This window comes from Aotus nancymaae, unplaced genomic scaffold (genome assembly GCF_030222135.1).
Source record: "Aotus nancymaae isolate 86718 unplaced genomic scaffold, 86718_ANA_hifiasm-v0.15.2.pri h1tg000028l, whole genome shotgun sequence".
Classification (NCBI taxonomy): domain Eukaryota; kingdom Metazoa; phylum Chordata; class Mammalia; order Primates; family Aotidae; genus Aotus; species Aotus nancymaae.
In genome coordinates, this window is record NW_026988441.1 from 29,311,825 (window position 1) to 29,328,507 (window position 16,683).

At 51.7% G+C, this 16,683-nt stretch overlaps 1 protein-coding gene across 4 annotated transcripts; it reads right to left on the reverse strand.

Moving 5' to 3' along the window:
* Window positions 1–1,898: 1,898 nt before the first annotated feature.
* On the reverse strand, window positions 1,899–16,073 carry HSH2D (hematopoietic SH2 domain containing). 4 transcript variants are annotated; one of them, XM_012469869.2, is made up of 6 exons: window positions 16,004–16,073; window positions 10,300–10,376; window positions 8,202–8,291; window positions 6,882–7,047; window positions 5,950–6,042; window positions 1,899–2,631 (listed from the first exon to the last, which is right to left on the reverse strand). In XM_012469869.2, the coding sequence occupies exons 2-6, from the start codon at window positions 10,347–10,349 to the stop codon at window positions 2,047–2,049; spliced, it is 984 nt and encodes a 327-aa protein (XP_012325292.2). In that variant the 5' UTR covers window positions 10,350–10,376; window positions 16,004–16,073; the 3' UTR covers window positions 1,899–2,046. The 4 variants fall into 4 exon arrangements, with proteins under 4 accessions (XP_012325292.2, XP_012325291.2, XP_021524538.1 ...); XM_012469868.2 differs by having other exon boundaries at window positions 10,225–10,376; XM_021668863.2 differs by having other exon boundaries at window positions 2,473–2,631; window positions 6,886–7,047; window positions 10,225–10,376.
* Window positions 16,074–16,683: the final 610 nt, after the last annotated feature.

Sequence of the window (16,683 nt, forward strand, 5' to 3'; positions counted from 1 at the left end):
AAAGGGACTGAAACTTACTCCTGGCTGATTCACTAGAGCTGCCAAGAGGAGGCCTCTGATGGGGAGGGGTGGGAATGTCATTCACTGAGGTGGACACTGCACTTTACAGTTTATGATGCATCTGCCCCCCTGCTGTGACACTGACCCCCTATAACAACCCTGCAGGGTTGGCTGAGGATCATGCCCTCATTTGGAGGGAGGAGACAGACTTGCCTAAGGCCACACCACAAGTCATTTGCAGGGGCGGGCTTGAAGCCAGGTGCCTCTCATACCGGATCCCACCTTGTACATTTGGGGAACCCCATGCCCCCTCCACCTGGGGTTGTCCCAGGGCTCCCATCTATGTCCCAGTCGGTCCAAGGAATGCTCACTCCTGCAATCAAGACCAGCCCCTAGGGACCTTCCCAGACACCTCCACTGTACGGTATGTCACATTTAGAGTCCTTGCTTCCATCCTAAACCCCTAATTAATTAAGCAGCTACTGGGCGGGGTGTGGTGGCTGAAGCCTGCAATCCCAGCACTGCGGGAGGCTGAGGCGGGTAGATCACCTGAGCCCGGGAATTCAAGACCAGCCTGGGCAACATGGTGAAACCCCATCTCTACCAAAAATACAAAAATTAGCTGGGTGCTGTGGTGCATGCCTGTAGTCCCAGCTACTTGGGAGGCTGAGGAGGGAGGATTGCTTGAGCCCAGAAGAGGGAGGTGGTAGTGACTGGAGATCGTGCCACTGCACTCCAGCCTGGGCAAGAGAGCAAGACTCTGTCTCTAAATAAATAAATAAATAGGCCAGGCGCAGTGGCTCATGCCTATAATCCCAGCACTTTGGGAGGCCGAGGTTGGTGGATTACCCGAGGTCAGGAGTTCGAGACTAGCCTGGCCAACATGGTGAAACCCAGCCTCTACTGAAAATACAAAAATCAGCCAGGCGTGGTGGTGTGCGCCTGTAATCCCAGCTACTTGTGAGGCAGAGGCAGGAGGATCAATTGAGTCTGTGGCCTTGGGCAGTTGAGCACCAAGCACTCACCAACTGAGCTAACCAGCCGCCCGACTAGGAGGATCGATTGAACGGGGAGATGGAGGTTGCAGTGAGTTGAGACTGTGACACTGCACTCCAGCCTGGGCGACAGAGTGAGACTTTGTCTCAAAAACAAAGAAAAAAAGAAAAAAAAAAAAGAAAGTCCATCCAGAGACGTCTAGACTTGCCAAAGGTCACACAGCCCCACAACCAAGGATTCTCTCCAGAGCCCTCCACCAGGCACAGCCCTGTGATGTCTCCTCCACCCCCTGCCTTTTTTTTTTTTTTCTTCAGAGACTTGCTCTGTCGCCCAGGCTGGAGTGCAGTGGTAGGATCTGGGCTCACTGCAACCTCAGCCTCCTGGGTTCAAGCAATTCTCCTGCCTCAGCCTCCCGAGTAGCTGGGATTACAGATGCCCACCACCACACCTGGCTAATTTTTTATTTTTAGTAGAGACGGGGTTTCCCCATGTTGGTCAGGCTGGTCTCGAACTCCTGGCCTCAAGCAATCCATCTACCTCGACCCCCCAGAGTTCTGGGATTACAGGCGTGCGCTGCCTCGCCCGGCATGCAGTGTGCTTTTAGACAACAGAACAAACAGATGACGTGGGAAGAGGGCTCGGTGATTCACCTGGCTTCAAATCCTGGTGCTGACACCCATAGCTCTGTAGCCTTGCTCACGCCTCTTCTCCTCTCTGAACCTCAGTCTCTTCTTCGAAACGTGGAAAATAACCCTACCTAAGGGGCTTGCTCTGGGATATAAAATAATGGATATAGCAGGTCCAGTGCAGGCGCTGATGGACAGGAGGTACCCCAAACCATCAGGATCACTCTGATGATTATTGCTAAAATAACCAGCTCACCCCACGGGTGACTGCAGGAACAGACTCCCAAAACGTCTTTATTCCATTTCCCGGGTTCCTGAAGACTCCCGAATGCCGTGGTCTGGGGCCATGGAAGAACTGTTAGGACATCCAGGAGTGTGGCAGCCCCTGGCACCAAGAGTCCCAGAGCCGGGATGGACCCGTTCTCTAGCAGTACCCAGGGGCAAAGGGCGGCGGTTGTTGGTACTCCTCTGGGAGCTGGTCATTCTCAGGCTCTGCCAAGCCCTGGCACTCTGGCTTGGACTCCTGGGAGGATACAGCTCTCACTACCGTTTGGTGCCAACTCCTGCACCCTGAAGTCACCTCATTGCAGCTGGCCGACCTCTCGGCCTTCCTGGTGGGGATCTTTCTGTCTTTTGGAGCCTGAGGCTCTGAGGGGTTTTCAAGGGACATGGCCACAGAGGGGTCCGTGTAGACTCTGTCCTCTAAGGTGGTGTCCCCTGACGGTTCTTGGCTGCCTTTTCTGGTCCCAGGGCCTGAGGTCACTGTGGATCTCCGGACATCCAAGAGTGACGAGAAGTTCACAGTGGCGAGGTGGGTTTTCAGCTGCTGCTGGACCCTCTGGCCTCTCTTGGGGAGCATTTTGAGGTTCCTCCAGAGTTTCTGACGGGCCTCTCCAAGAGGGGCTTTTGGGGGGCAGGAGGAAGTGGCTTCTTCGGTGGTTATTCTGTTCATCTCTGCTGACAGCTTCCTTTCCTTCGATTGGTGAAGCAGGACTGGCTTTGGGGAGGGCTGAAAATGAGAGCCCGTGAGGCCTGGGGCAGTTTGCCCACCAAAGCACCACATCTGCCCCAGACATTGGAGCCAGGGTTCCACCCAGATGCCCCGGGGCTGAGAAACATCCCCATGTGATCCCCCAAATCTGATCCCATTCCCCATCCTTCTCATCTCAGTAAATGGCTTCATTGTCTCACTGTCTCCCTCAGGGGTTGGCAAACTGCTTTTTTTTTTTTTTTTAAGATGGAGTTTTGCTCTTGTTGCCCAGGCTGGAGTGCAATGGCACGATCTAGGCTCATCGCAACTTCCACCTCCCAGGTTCAAGCGATTCTCCTGCCTCAGCCTCCCGAGTAGCTGGGATTGCAGGCATGCGCCACCATGCCCGGCTAATTTTGTATTTTTAGTAGAGACAGGGTTTCTCCATGTTGCCCAGGCTGGTCTCGAACTCCCGACTTCAAGTGATCCTCCTGCCTCAGTCTCCCAAAGTGCTGGGATTATAGGCATAAACCACTGTACCTGGCATGTTGGCAAACTTCTTTTTTTTTTTTTTTGAGATGGAATCTCACTCTGTCACCCAGGCTAGAGTGCAGTGGTGCAATCTCGGCTCACTGCAACCTCCACCTCCCAGGTTCAAGCGATTCTCCTCCCTCAGCCTCCTGAGTAGTTGAAACTACAAACACACTACCATGCCTGGCTAATTTTTGTATTTTTAGTAGAGACAGGGTTTCACCATGTTGGCCAGACAGGTCTCGAACTCCTGACTGCAGGTGATCTGCCTACCATGGCTTCCCAGAGTGCTGGGATTACAGGCATGAGCCACTGCACCCGGCCTGGCAAACTTCTTTTACAAAGGGTCAGAGAGTAAATATTTCAGCTTTGCGGGCTGCACCATCTGCCTTAATTACTTAGCTCTGCTGTTGTAGGGGGATGCCAGAGATTACATGTCAACCAATGAGCGTTCCTGGGTTCTAATATAGCTTTATTTATAAATATGGACCTTTGAATTTCATCTGATATTCACAGGTTATGAAATATTATCTTTACAAAAATGTGGGGCCAGGCATGATAGCTCACGCCTATAATCCCAGTGCTTTGGGAGGCTGAGGCAGGAGGATTGTTTGGGGCCAGGAGTTCGAGACCAATCTGGGCAATGTAGTGAGACCCCATCTCTACAAATTTTTCTTTTTGACAGGGTCTTGCTTTGTCATCCAGGCTGGAGTGCAGTGGTGCAGTCATGGCTCCCTGCAGCCTCGACCTCCTGGTCCTCCCACCTCAGTCCCCAGAGTAGCTGACTACAGACTTGTGCCACCATGCCTGGCTAATTTTTAAATTTTCTGTGGAGGCAGGGTTTTGCTATGTTGCCCAGGCTGGTCTCAAACTCCTGGCTCAGCCTTCCAAAGCACTCGGATTACAGGTACGAGCCATCGCGCAGACCAAATATCCACTTCTCTTTCCACCACCCCTGGGCTCTCATTCTCGTCCATCCCAGCTTGACACTGTTCCCCACCCCGACCCCACTTCCTCCTTCTTTCCATCTCTACCAGTGCCCCCGAAAGCGCCTTCTGCACCAAGTAGCCACAGGAAACATTTAAAACCACCAGCCCCGGCTGGGCGCGGTGGCTCATGCCTGTAATCCCAGCACTTTGGGAGGCCGAGATGGGCGGATCATGAATGAGGTCAGGGGTTTGAGACCAGCCTGGCCAACATGGTGAAACCCCATCTCTACTAAAAATACAAAAATTAGCTGGGTATGGTGGCAGATGCCTGTAATCCCAGATACTCAGGAGGCTGAGGCACGAGAATCGCTTGAACCTGGGAAGCGGAGGTTGCAGTGAGCCTAGACTATGCCATTGCACTCCAGCCTGGGTGACAAAGCAACACTCCGTGTCAAAACAAACAAACAAAACACCAGTCCCGCCATGAATACACCTTCCTATGGCTCCCTGGTGCAACTGGAATAGAATCCCAAATTGGCCCCTGCTGAGCCTGGGGCTTCAGCTTCTGACAATCTCTTTCTTTCTCTTTCTCTCTCTCTCTCACTAACCCCACTCCATCTATATGCTGGCTTTTATTGTTCTGTTTTCCAAACGACCAACCCCCAGGACTTTTGCAAGCACCATTCCCTTTGCCTGGAATGTCCTCCCTGTGTCTGTGTATATGACTGGCTCCTCCTCACCTGTACATCCCAGCTGTATGCCACCTCCTCTAGGAAGGCTTCCCTGACTGCCTTCCCCTACTTGCACTCTGCCCCTCCACTGATGTCCATTACACCAGCCTGTTTCATTTGTACCACTGTCATAACTTCCACTGCTGGGCAGGGGACTTGGAGAACACTTAGGCTTCAACCCAGGGGTCTCTAAAGGTCTCCCAAGCCCCAAGATGCTGTGATGCATTCATTCATCTACTTCACAGAGTCCTTAGTTAAGCACCTTCAATATGGCAGGTCCTCTCAGAGGGGTGGGAGAAGCAGAGGCAAACAAGCCAGATGGATTCTCCAGTCTCTCAGAGCTCACAGTCTGATGGGGGAGGCAGCCAGGGAGCATGTAAGCCCGTAAGTAGACAGGATTTGGGGGAACATTTTTAGGAAGTCGCTGCAGTGAATAAACAGGATAATGTGAAGGAGAATGTAGAAGGCGTTGCTTTAGGTCTGGAGCCTGGGGAAGGAGGCACTTGAAGGAGAACTGAATGAAGACATGGGAAATCTAGGGGGAGGGCACAGAGTTTGTACAAAGGACCTGAGGTGGGACCGGCACGTGCAGAGACCCTGAGGCTAGCTTGCTGTGTCTGACAACAGATGACATGGCAGCAGGGCTGGCGCTGGGCAGGTGATGGGCAGAAAGAGGAACTGAGATTGCAGTTTAAATTTTTTTTTTTTTTTTTTTTTTGCGACAGTCTTGCTCTGTCGCCCAGGCTGGAGTGCAGTGGCATGATCTCGGCTCACTGCAACCTCTGCCTCCCAGATTCAAGCGATTCTCCTGCCTCAGCCTCCCAAGTAGCTGGGATCATAGGCGTTTGCCACCACGCCTGGCTGATTTTTGCATTTTTAGTAGAGACAGGGTTTCACCACGTTGGCCAGGCTGGTCTTGAACTCCCGACTTCGCGATTCACCCGCCTCAGCCACCCAAAGTGCTGGGATTACAGGCGTGAGCCACCGTGCCCAGCCTGCAGTTTGAATTTTAATCTCGGTGTTGGGAAATCACTGGAAAGGTTTAAAGCACCAAGCTGTAGGATCTAATTCTCATTCTATAAGGAGCCTCCTCTGGCAGCTGTTGGCCACCTCTGCTCCTGCCCCTCCGCCAGGTGGGAGGTGCCAGCCTCCTGTCATATACATACCTCCTCAGGTGCAGACACCCGGCAGGCAGCTTCCTCGGCCATTGCGTTGGAGTAGAGGAAGAGATCCTCGTAATCCACATTTGCGGGATCCTTCTGCAGGACAGAAGGGACTCTAGCTCAGTACTAGGGAGGGGGAAAGGTCCTGGACCGACCCTGGAAGGCAGGTCTCAGGGACCATCCTTTGAATAGCAGTTTCTTAGTACCTAGGCCACATCCACTAAGCGTTACAAGAAAATATGCCCCACCCACAGCCATTTCTTAGGGGTTGGGACACACCCACTGAGACTTCTAAAGAAAGGTGCCCTCTGCCCACAGCAGTTTCTTGGGAACAAGGCCACACTCACTGAGCCTTCTAAGGAAAGATGCCCCACCCACAGGAGTTTCTGGGGGCAGGCCACGCCCACTGAGCCTTCTAAGGAAAGATGCCCCGCCCACAGGAGTTTCTGGGGGCAGGCCACGCCCACTGAGCTTCTAAGGAAAGATGCCACACCCACTGCAGTTCCTTGGAAGCTAGGCCACACCCACTGAGCCTTCTAAAGAAAGATACCCCGCCCTCAGCAGTTTATTGGGAGCCAGGTCACGCACACTGAGCCTTCTAAGGAAAGTTTATTTGGAGCCAGGTCACGCCCACTAAGCCTTCTAAGGAAAGTTGCCATTCCTTCATTTGAGCCAAGATTATACCTGGCACATGAACCCTTGTAAAAAAATCAGCCTGTTGACATGGGCTTGGAGGGTGGAGCGATGGGGAATCGGGGACCACAAGGGACATGGCCGTGGGGGGGGCAGAGGGACTAGGAGGGGTGGGACTGGAGGGGCCAAGGACCATGAAAGTGACAGAATCAAGAGGAGCTCATGGAGATGTGTGGAGCGAAGGGGTCCGGGGGCTTGGCCCCAAGGAGATGGCTGTGAACCACAAGCGTCCCCGCCCTCACCTGCCTGCAGGGCTGTGTCAGCAGCTCTCCGAGCGCCTCAATTGGCTTCTGCTGGTGGAAGGTGACCAAGGCGTCTAGCGAGGTGTGGGCCACCTTCTCCCCGGGGATCATGAAACTCCCATCATCCAAGAGTTTCACCATGAAATGGCAGCAGCTGCTTTGGCATCTGCGGAGACACTTCGAGGGCTAGAACATCCCACTCCCCCTCATCCCTGCTCCAAGTCCCCAGTCCTTGGGCTGGCAGCGTCACTGCTACAGCCAGACTATCCCAGGTTCCCGTGCAGGCTTCTTCACTCATTAGCATTCAACACCCAGCAGGTTACTAACCTCACTGTGCCTCAGTTTCCCCCATTTATAACATAGGGCTACAAAGGCCAACCTCAGATCAAACATGTTACTACAGGCAAAAGCTTAATTCATTGCCTGGCTAGGGGTAAATAATCAATAGAAATGATAATGAAAGCTGGGCACGGTGGCTCATGCCTGTAATCCCAGCACTTTGGGAGGCTGAGGCTGGCGGATCACTTGAGACCAGGAGTTCAAGACCAGCCTGGCCAACATGGTAAAACCCCATCTCTGCTAAAAATACAAAAATTAGCCAGGCATAGTGGCAGGTGCCTGTAATCCCAGCTACTGGGGAGGCTGAGGCAGGAAAATCACTTGAATCTGGAAGGCGGAGGTTGCAGTGAGCCAAGATCACACCACTGCAGTCCAGCCTGGGTGAGAGAATGAGATTCTGTCTCAAAAGAAAAAAAAAAGAAAAGAAAAAGAAAGAAAGCTCCAGCCTAAGGCTGTGTGCCTGACACACAGCAAGTGCTCAATAAATGCCCAGTTAACCAATAAATGTATATTAATGTCCCTCTATGTGCTGACTGTATCTCATTTAATCCTCACATGAATACACTGAATTAAAACGTGACATTCCTTTACTGGAGGCACAGAGAGGTTGAGTAGCTTGTCTAAGGTCACACAGCATGTAATGGCAGAGCTGAGCCTTGGATAAGATTTTTCCACTACAGGTAACTGTAAAATTGAGCCACTAGGTTTTTATTCCTTTGGTCTGGAATCCTCTGGATTTGTCTGGTCTTAAGGAACTGGGCTTCCCTGGGTTTCCCTAACACACAGTCTGGGAATCGCTAATTAGATTGTGAGGGTTGGAGGGAGAGAAGCCGCCAGCCAATCTTAGGTCCCCAGCAGTCCTGGTTCTCAGACCCACAGCCTCAGTTGCTGCCGCTCTCTGAGAAGCAGTAACCCCTTTCCCCCTCCAAGGAAGCCCCAGAGCCCACCTGCCCCTGCCCTGGCCCCTGGCCCAGGCCTTACTTGTAGGAGAGTGTGTAGCCCACGTGGCTGTGGCTGACCCTGATGAGAAAGGATCCCGGTGGCTGTGACTCCAGCAGGTTCTCAGCCTCCCTGGAAGGGCACACACAGAAAGGAAATGACACAGTCCAGCCGCCCCACATACCAGTCAGACTCCTGGGGCCATTCATGCAGAAGACTGGTAGTTTTCATTTTTCTTTTCTTTTCTTTTCTTTTTTTTTGAGACAGTTTCGCTCTGTCACCCAGGCTGGAGTGCAATGGCCTGATCTTGGCTCACTGCGGTGTCAACCTTCAGGTTCAAGTGATTCTCCTGCCTCAGCCTCCCAAGTAGCTGGGATTACAGGTGCCCACCACCATGTCCAGCTATTTTTTGTATTTTTTTTTTTTTTTTGAGACGGAGTTTCGCTCTTGTTACCCAGGCTGGAGTGCAATGGCGCGATCTCGGCTCACCGCAACCTCCGCCTCCTGGGTTCAGGCAATTCTCCTGCCTCAGCCTCCTGAGTAGCTGGGATTACAGGCACGCGCCACCATGCCCAGCTAATTTTTTGTACTTTTAGTAGAGACGGGGTTTCACCATGTTGACCAGGCTGGTCTTGAACTCCTGACCTCAGGTGATCTGCCCACTTCAGCCTCCCAAAGTGCTGGGATTACAAGTGTGAGCCACTGCACCCAGCCTAAAATTCCTTTTAGAGATGGAGTCTTGCTATGTTGTCCAGACCAGCCTTGAACTCCTGGGCTCAAGCAATCCTCCTGCCTCAGCATCCCAAGTAGCTGGGACTAAAGGTATTGCTACTGCGCCCAGATGTTTCTTTTAACATAGCTGCTAAAATTTATTTAAATTGCAATGTGCAGCTCATTTCTGTTGGATGGCGAGGCCCCAGAGCTCAGAAACCATGACCAACGCTACTTCCTCTCTGTGGCCGTCACAGAATTTTCTCAATTTCCTGCATTCAGAGAGTGGCAATAAATGTTCTTTTCTCCATTCAGTTAGTGCTGTGCCCACATCCTCAGAGCTCACACAGTCTGAGGTAGAAAGGACACACTGGGGCCAGGCACAGTGGCTCATGCCTATAATCCCAGCACTTTGGGAGGCCGAGGCAGGCAGATCACTTGAGGCCAGGAGTTCGAGACCAGCCTGGCCAACATAGTGAAACCCTGTCTCTACTAAAAATACAAACATTAGCCAGGCGTGGTGGAGCATGTCTATAGTCCCAGCTGCTCTTGAGGCAGAATTGCTTGAACCTGGGAGGCGGAGGTTGCAGTGAGCCGAGATCACACCACTGCACTTCAGCCTGGGCGACAAGAGTGAAACTCTGTCTCAAAAAAAGAAAGGGCACCTTGGTTGTATCTTGATGGGTTGAGAGCAGCTGCTTGGGATACTGTGTTCAGAAAGATTCTGGCCGGGCGTGGTGGCTCATGCCTGTAATCCCAGCACTTTGGGAGGCCGAGTTGGGTGGATCACTTGAGGCCAGGAGTTCGAGACCAGCCTGGCCAACATGGTGAAACCCTGTCTCCACTAAAAATACAAAAATTAGCCGGTGTGGTGGCATGCACCTGTACTCACAGCTACTTGGAAGTGAGGTGGAAGAATCACTTGAACTCGGGAGGCAGAGGTTGCAGTGAGCCAAGACTGCGCCACTGCACTGCAGCCTGGGTGACAGAGTGAGATCCTGTCTCACAAAAAAAAAAGAAGAAGAAAGATTCTGAGGCTGCATTCTGCCATCATTGATTGCTAATGCCTGGCCTGGGCAAGGTGTGGGGTGCTGCCAGCTCCCTGGCAGTGCTGGCCTTTTGGCCACTTATACAGAGAAAGCTGAGGCCCAGAGAGGGCAAGGAACTTGCCCCAGGTCACACAGTGAGCCCACAGAGGTGGCAGGATTCAAGCCTGGGTGTCCAGAGCTCATTTTAGCCTCTTGCCACACTAAGCTGAACCAAACCCAGAACTCTGTAGTTAAAACCTGCCCAGAGCAGAGGCAGACAAGGAAAGAGGTGGGTGGGCCGGGGGAGGGCGTGGGTATGTCCTCACTCTCTTGAGATTGCACCATGGAACCACTCGGGAACCACGTCTTGGGCCAGCTGGCCCACCTGGGTGTGCACGAACCAGTCCAGCCGAGGGGGTAGTGGTGGGGGCAGCTTCCTGGCCTCTGTCATGGCTTCCTGGGGTGGGCCAAAGGTCACCTGGGTAGGTAAGGGAGGGAAGACAAGAATCAAGCTTGATGCACCTCGTATTTTTGCTCTATTCTTGCAGCTTACGATGCCTTTCCTTTGAGGAGTCCTCCAGGCCGGACAGAGCAATGGGCTTAAAACTGGCTTGTGAGGGCCAGGTGCTGTGGCTCATGCCTGTAATCTCAGCACTTTGGGAGGGCAAGGGGATGTGGACTGCCTGAGCCCAGGAGTTCCAGACCAGCCTGGGCAACATAGTGAGACCCCATCTCTACAAAAAAATTAAAAAATTTGGCCAGGCATGGTGGCTCACGCCTGTAATTCCAGCACTTTGGGAGGCTGAGGAGGGCAGATCACCTGAGGTCAGGGGTTTGAGACCAGCCTGGCCAACATGGTGAAACCCCCTCTCTACTAAAAAATACAAAAATTAGCTGGGCATTGTAGTAGATGCCTGTAATCCCAGCTACTTGGGAGGCTGAGGCAGGAGAATCACTTGAACCTGGGGGATGGAGGTTGCAGTGAGCCAAGATCATGTCATAGAGTGAGACTCATTCTCAAAAAAAAAAAAAATTAAAAAATTAGCTGTGTGTGGTAGTGTATGCCTGTAGTCCCAGCTACTCAGGAGGCTGAGGTGGGAGGATCCCTTGAGCTCGGGAGGATGTGGCTGCAGTGAGCCGTGGTTGTGCCACTGTACTCCAGTCTGAGGAACAGAGCAAGGCTTTTTGTTTGTTCAAAAACAAACAAGCAAAAACACCAGCTTGTGTAGCTGGGCATGGTGGCTCATGCCTATAATCCCAGCACTTTGGGAGGTCAAGGCAGGTGGATCACCTGAGGTCAGTAGTTCAAGACCAGCCTGGGCAACATGGTGAAACCCCGTCTCTATTAAAAATACAAAAATGAGCCAGGAATGGCTGCACATGCTTGTAATCCCAGCTACTTGGGAGGCTGAGGCAGGAGAATCCCTTGAATCTGAGAGGCAGAGGTTGCAATGAGCCAAGATTGCGCCACTCTACTCCAGCCTGGGCAACAGAGTGAGACTCCATCTCAAAAATCCAGAAACCAAACCAAAACACAGAAACACAAAAACAAACAAACGAAAATCTGGCTTGTATTTCTTGAGCACCTACTATGTGCCTGGTACTTTTTACACAATCATTCATCAGCTCCTCCCCAATGTCCTTCAAGGATTTTTCCTTTTATCCTTCTTATGCCATTGTGTTCCTCTCCTCTCCTCTCCTTTTTCCTTTCCTTTCCTTCCCTTTCCCTTTTTCTTTTTTGAGACAGGATCTCACTCTGTCGCCCAGGCTGGACATCTTGGCTCACTACAGCCTCAATCTTCCTGGCTCAAGTGATTCTCCCACTTCAGTCCCCCAAGTAGCTGGGACCACATGCATGTGCCACCATGCCTGAATAATTTTTGTATTTTTTGTAGAGATAGGGTTTTGCCTTCTTGCCCACATTGGTCTCAAACTCCTGGACTCAAGCAATCCGCCGGTGTCAGCCTCCCAAAGTACTTGGATTACAGGCATGAGCCACTGTGCCCTGCCTGTTATGCCTTTATTGCAAGGACTAGAAAGTTCCTTTTGTAAATAAATCTTTTGAAATTTAAGAATAGAGAATTTAAATATTGGCCAGGCGTGGTGGCTCACGCCTGTAATCCCAGCACTTTGGGAGGCCGAGGTGGGTGGATCACGAGGTCAAGAGATCGAGACCATCCTGGTCAACATGATGAAACCCCGTCTCTACTAAAAATACAAAACATTAGCTGGGCATGGTGGTGTGTGCCTGTAATCCCAGCTACTCAGGAGGCTGAGGCAGGAGAATTGCCTGAACCCAGGAGGCGGAGGTTGCGGTGAGCCGAGATCGTGCCATTGCACTCCAGCCTGGGCAACAAGAGCGAAACTCCGACTCAAAAAAAAAAAAAAAAAAAAGAGAATTTAAATATTAAGTGAATATCAATGCCCCCAAAGGAATAAGGAAATGGCTAAGAAAAAGGGTTGCCCTGGTTTCTTTTTTCTTTTTGAGACAGAGTTTCATTCTTGTTGCCCAGGCTGGAATACAGTGGCGTGATCTCGGCTCACTGCAACCTCTGCCTCTCAGGTTCAAGGGATTCTCCTGCCTCAGCCTCCCGAGTAGCTGGGACTACAGGTGAGCGCCACCAAGCCCAGCTAATTTTTGTATTTTTTTTAGTAGAGACAGGGTTTCACCACGTAGGCCAAGATGGTCTCGATCTCACGACCTTGTGATCCACCCGGCCTCCCAAAAATTTGGGATTACAGGCGTGAGCCACTGCGCCTGGCCCTTTCTTTCTTTTTTTTTTTTTTTTGAGACAGGATTTCCCTCTGTTGCCCAGGCTGGAGTGTGCCTGGGCACGCTCACTGCGGCTGCAACCTCCCAGGCTCAAGCAATCCTCCCACCTCAACCTCCCGAGTAGTTGGGACTACAGGCCTGCCTAATTTAAAAAAATTTTTTGGGCCGGGCGCAGTGGCTCACGCCTATAATCCCAGCACTTTGGGAGGCCGAGGCGGGTGGATCACGAGGTCAAGAGATCGAGACCATCCTGGTCAACATGGTGAAACCCCGTCTCTACTAAAAATACAAAAATTAGCAGGGCATGGTGGCGCGCGCCTGTAATCCCAGCTACTCAGGAGGCTGAGGCAGGAGAATTGCCTGAACCCAGGAGGTGGAGGTTGTGATGAGCTGAGATTGCGCCATTGCACTCCAGCCTGGGCAACAAGAGCGAAACTCCGTCTCAAAAAAAAAAAAGAAAAAAAATTTTTTTTTGGGATGGGATCTTGCTATGTTGTCCAGGCTGGCCTCAAACTCCTGGGCTCAAGCGATGCTTACATCTCAGCCTCCTAACGTACTGGGATTACAGGCATGAGCTACCGTGCCTGGCTGCCTCGGTTTCATTAAACACCAGAAAAATGTGGCTCCAGATGGTTGCTTCCGCCACCAACATCACCACATGTAGTAGCCACTGATGGCACACCTACAATGTGTCAGGTGCATCATTAATTCACACATTTTCTTGATAATTTTAAGCAAGAAATGCCACAGGACTTTGAGCATCAGTGACAAAGCTGGAGAAAGAGAGGAGGCAGCACTGTTTTGCAAAACAGAACTGAGTGAATGTAAAACGAGCCAGAGGATTGTATCTGCTAGATAGTTCTTTTAAGATCCCCCTTGCTCACCCTTTTTCTTTCTTTCTTTCTTTTTTCTTTTTTTTAGAGATAGGGTTTCTCCATGTTGGCCAGGCTGGTCTCAAACTCCTGACCTCAGGTAATCTGCCCGCCTCGGCCTTGCCAATTGGTGGGATTATAGGGGTGAGCCGGAGCCACCGCGCCCAGCCTGCTCACCCTGTTTTTTTTTTTGAGATGGAGTCTCACTTTGTTGCCAAGGCTGGAGTGCAGTGGTGCGATCTCAGCTCACTGCAACTTCTGCCTCCTAGGTTCTAGCGATTCACCTGCCTCAGCTTCTTGAATAGCTGAAATCACAGGCATGCGGCACCACGCCTGGCTCATTTTTGTATTTTTAGTAAAGATGGAGTTTCACCATGTTGGCTCGGCTGGTCTTGAACTCTTGACCTCAAGTGATCCACCTGCCTTGGCCTCCCAAAGTGCTGGGATTACGGATGTAAGCCACCGCGCCTGGCCACTCACCCTAAATTCTGTTCTCAAACTGGAGCTCACTCCCCCTACCCACTGGCCCCATCTAACTTTTTACTATCTTAAAAGGTCTTTTTGCTGGGCTGTTTCTATGAGGAGGGGGCCTGTTGACCAATGGTAGTCAATATTGACTTTCTTTTTTTTTTTTTTTTTGAGACAGAGTCTGGCTCTGTTGCCAGGCTGGAGTGCAGTGGCACAATCTCAGCTCACTGCAACCTTCACCTCCCAGGTTTAAGCAATTCTCCTCAGCCTCCCAAGTAGCTGGGAATTCCAGGTGCCTACCACCATGCCCAGCTAATTTTTGTATTTTTTAGTAGAGACAGGATTTCACTATGTTGGCCAGGATGGTCTTGCTCTCTCGACCTTGTGATCCACCCACCTTAGCCTCCCAAAGTGCTAAGATTACAGGCCTGAGCCACCGCGCCCTGCGTCAATATTGACTTTCTCCAGCCAGATGTCAAGCATACCCTCTAGGGTGTAGCCTGAAGGAATTCTGAGGTTTATTAAGAAATGTTTAATAAAGTAGGGTGACAAAGCGATTAAGAGCCTGGAATTGGAGGCTGGGCACAGTGGCTCACGCCTGTAATCTCAGCACTTTGGGAGGCTAAGACAGGTAGATTGCCTGAGGCCAGGGGTTCGAGACCAGCCTGGCCACCATGGTGAAATCCCATCTCTACTAAAAATACAAAAATTATCTGCGTGAGGTGGCACACTCCTGTAATCTCAGCTACTCAAGAGACTGAGGCAGGAGAATTGCGTGAACCCACTAGGAGGAAGTTGTAGTGAGCTGAGATCGAGCCGCAGCACTCCAGCCTGAGCAACAGAGTAAGACTCCGTCTCTAAATAAATAAATAAGATAAAGTAAAATAAAAATACAAAAATTACAGTGGTTTGTGCCTGTAGTCTCAGCTACTTGGGAGGCTGAGGCAGGAGAATCACCTGAACCCAGGAGGCAGAGGTTGCAGTGAGCTCAGATTGCCCCACTGCCCTCCAGCCTGGGTGACAGAGTGAGACTCTGTCTCACAAAAATCCCCTAAAAAACCCCACCACCACCAACAACAACAAAAAGGCCCAGAATGGGAGCCAGATGGCCTGGGTTCAAACCCTAGCTCCCCACTTAGCCACTGCGTGACCTCAGATAAGTCACTTAACCTCTCTCTGTGCCTGTCTTTCTGTCTTTAATCTGGGGATAATGATATTTACCTAGGAATGTTTAGTTAGCACTGTATATATAGAGAGAGATATATACAATATTCATGAATCCAGTTGTGACCTAGCATGGGATAATGCTGACAGGCTTATTCTTTTTTTTCTACTTGGAAGAACTCCCATTTATCCTTCAAAACCCAGTAAAAATGTCCCCTCCTCCAGGCAGTTTTCCTGCCTCTCCCCCCAGACAAAGCCCTGCACCCCGCTCTGTCCCCAGTGTTCCCCTTCGTTCCTCCCTCTGGTCCAGCCATGACCCCATGGAGGTAGAGTACATCTGGCTGTCTCCACTAGCCTGAGGGCCTCCTAAGGATCAGGGTCTAAGGATCTCGAGTCATTGTTGTTGTTTTCTGGGTCCTGGTGCTGGCCTGGCAGAGTGGAGGGTGCAAGGGTCTTTGTGATGAACAGCTATGTAGTGATGAAAGAACTCATGCTGAAATTCAAACTCCTGACCCTGGCCGGGGGCCTCCTCTACTTCCTCGCTACCCACATTCCAGACCTAAAGACCTCCCTGCTCTCTCTCCTGCCTCTCCACACCTTTGCTGATGCTGTTTTCCTGCCAGGACTGCCTTTCCCCAACTCCAGCTCCATTTTCCAGTAGTGACCACAAATGCCGCCTCCTCCACGAAGCCCTCCCTCATGCTACCAGAAAATCCCTCCCGCCACCCCAGGCCCCACAAGCCCTGTCCCTCCTTCTGGCCTAGCCCAGCTCCCACGCTCTGTCTCCTCGAGGGCTGAGAGGAGGGCTGAGGCTCTTGGGGCACCTACCTGGGAGATCCTTGGATGACCGAGGCCCTTGCGGTGGCTGTGGCAGCGCCGGCAGGAGGCTGGGTTTCGATTCAGGGTCCCCACGTCAATGGGGCGGGGCTGGCTGCCCTGAGAAGGTTCCTGTTTCCTTAAGCAGGTGAGCCCTGGGGGCGGGACAAGGACAGGCCCAGTCACCTTGTCTGCAGTCCAGCGAAGCAGCTGATGCCACAGGTGCAGGGACAGCTTGCTCTGCCTTGCCCCCAGCAAGCCGTTATTGAGCGCCTACTGTGTGCCTGCTCTTTGGAGGACACAAGGGTGACACCGAGACAGGTGCAGGGCCCCGCCAACTCCTGGCATCTATAAAATATCAAGCCGTGAAGAGGAGGAACACGCCATTCCAAAGGGGGAACAGGCGACAGGAGCGGCGGCTCACGCCTGTAATCCCAGCACTTTGGGAGGCTGAGGCGGGTGGATCATTTGAGGTCAGGAATTTGAGACCAGCCCGGCCCACGTGGCAAAACCCCGTCTCTATTAAAATACAAAATTTAGGCTGGGCTCGATGGCACATGCCTGTAATTCCAGCACTTTGGGAGGCCGAGGAGGGCAGATCACCTGAGGTCAGGAGTTCAAGATCAGCCCAGCCAACATGGTAAAATCTGATCACTACTAAAAATACAAAAAATTAGCTGGGCATGGTGGCA

Excerpts from the sequence above, each read along its gene's own strand:
- HSH2D (XM_012469868.2), bottom strand. The coding sequence starts at position 10,349 with ATGACAGAGGCCAGGAAGCTGCCCCCACCACTACCCCCTCGGCTGGAC. Across the intron at positions 7,048-8,201 it reads GGCTACACACTCTCCTACAA|ATGCCAAAGCAGCTGCTGCC; the intron begins GTAAGGCCTGGG and ends GTGTCTCCGCAG. Across the intron at positions 6,043-6,881 it reads TGACACAGCCCTGCAGGCAG|AAGGATCCCGCAAATGTGGA; the intron begins GTGAGGGCGGGG and ends TCTGTCCTGCAG.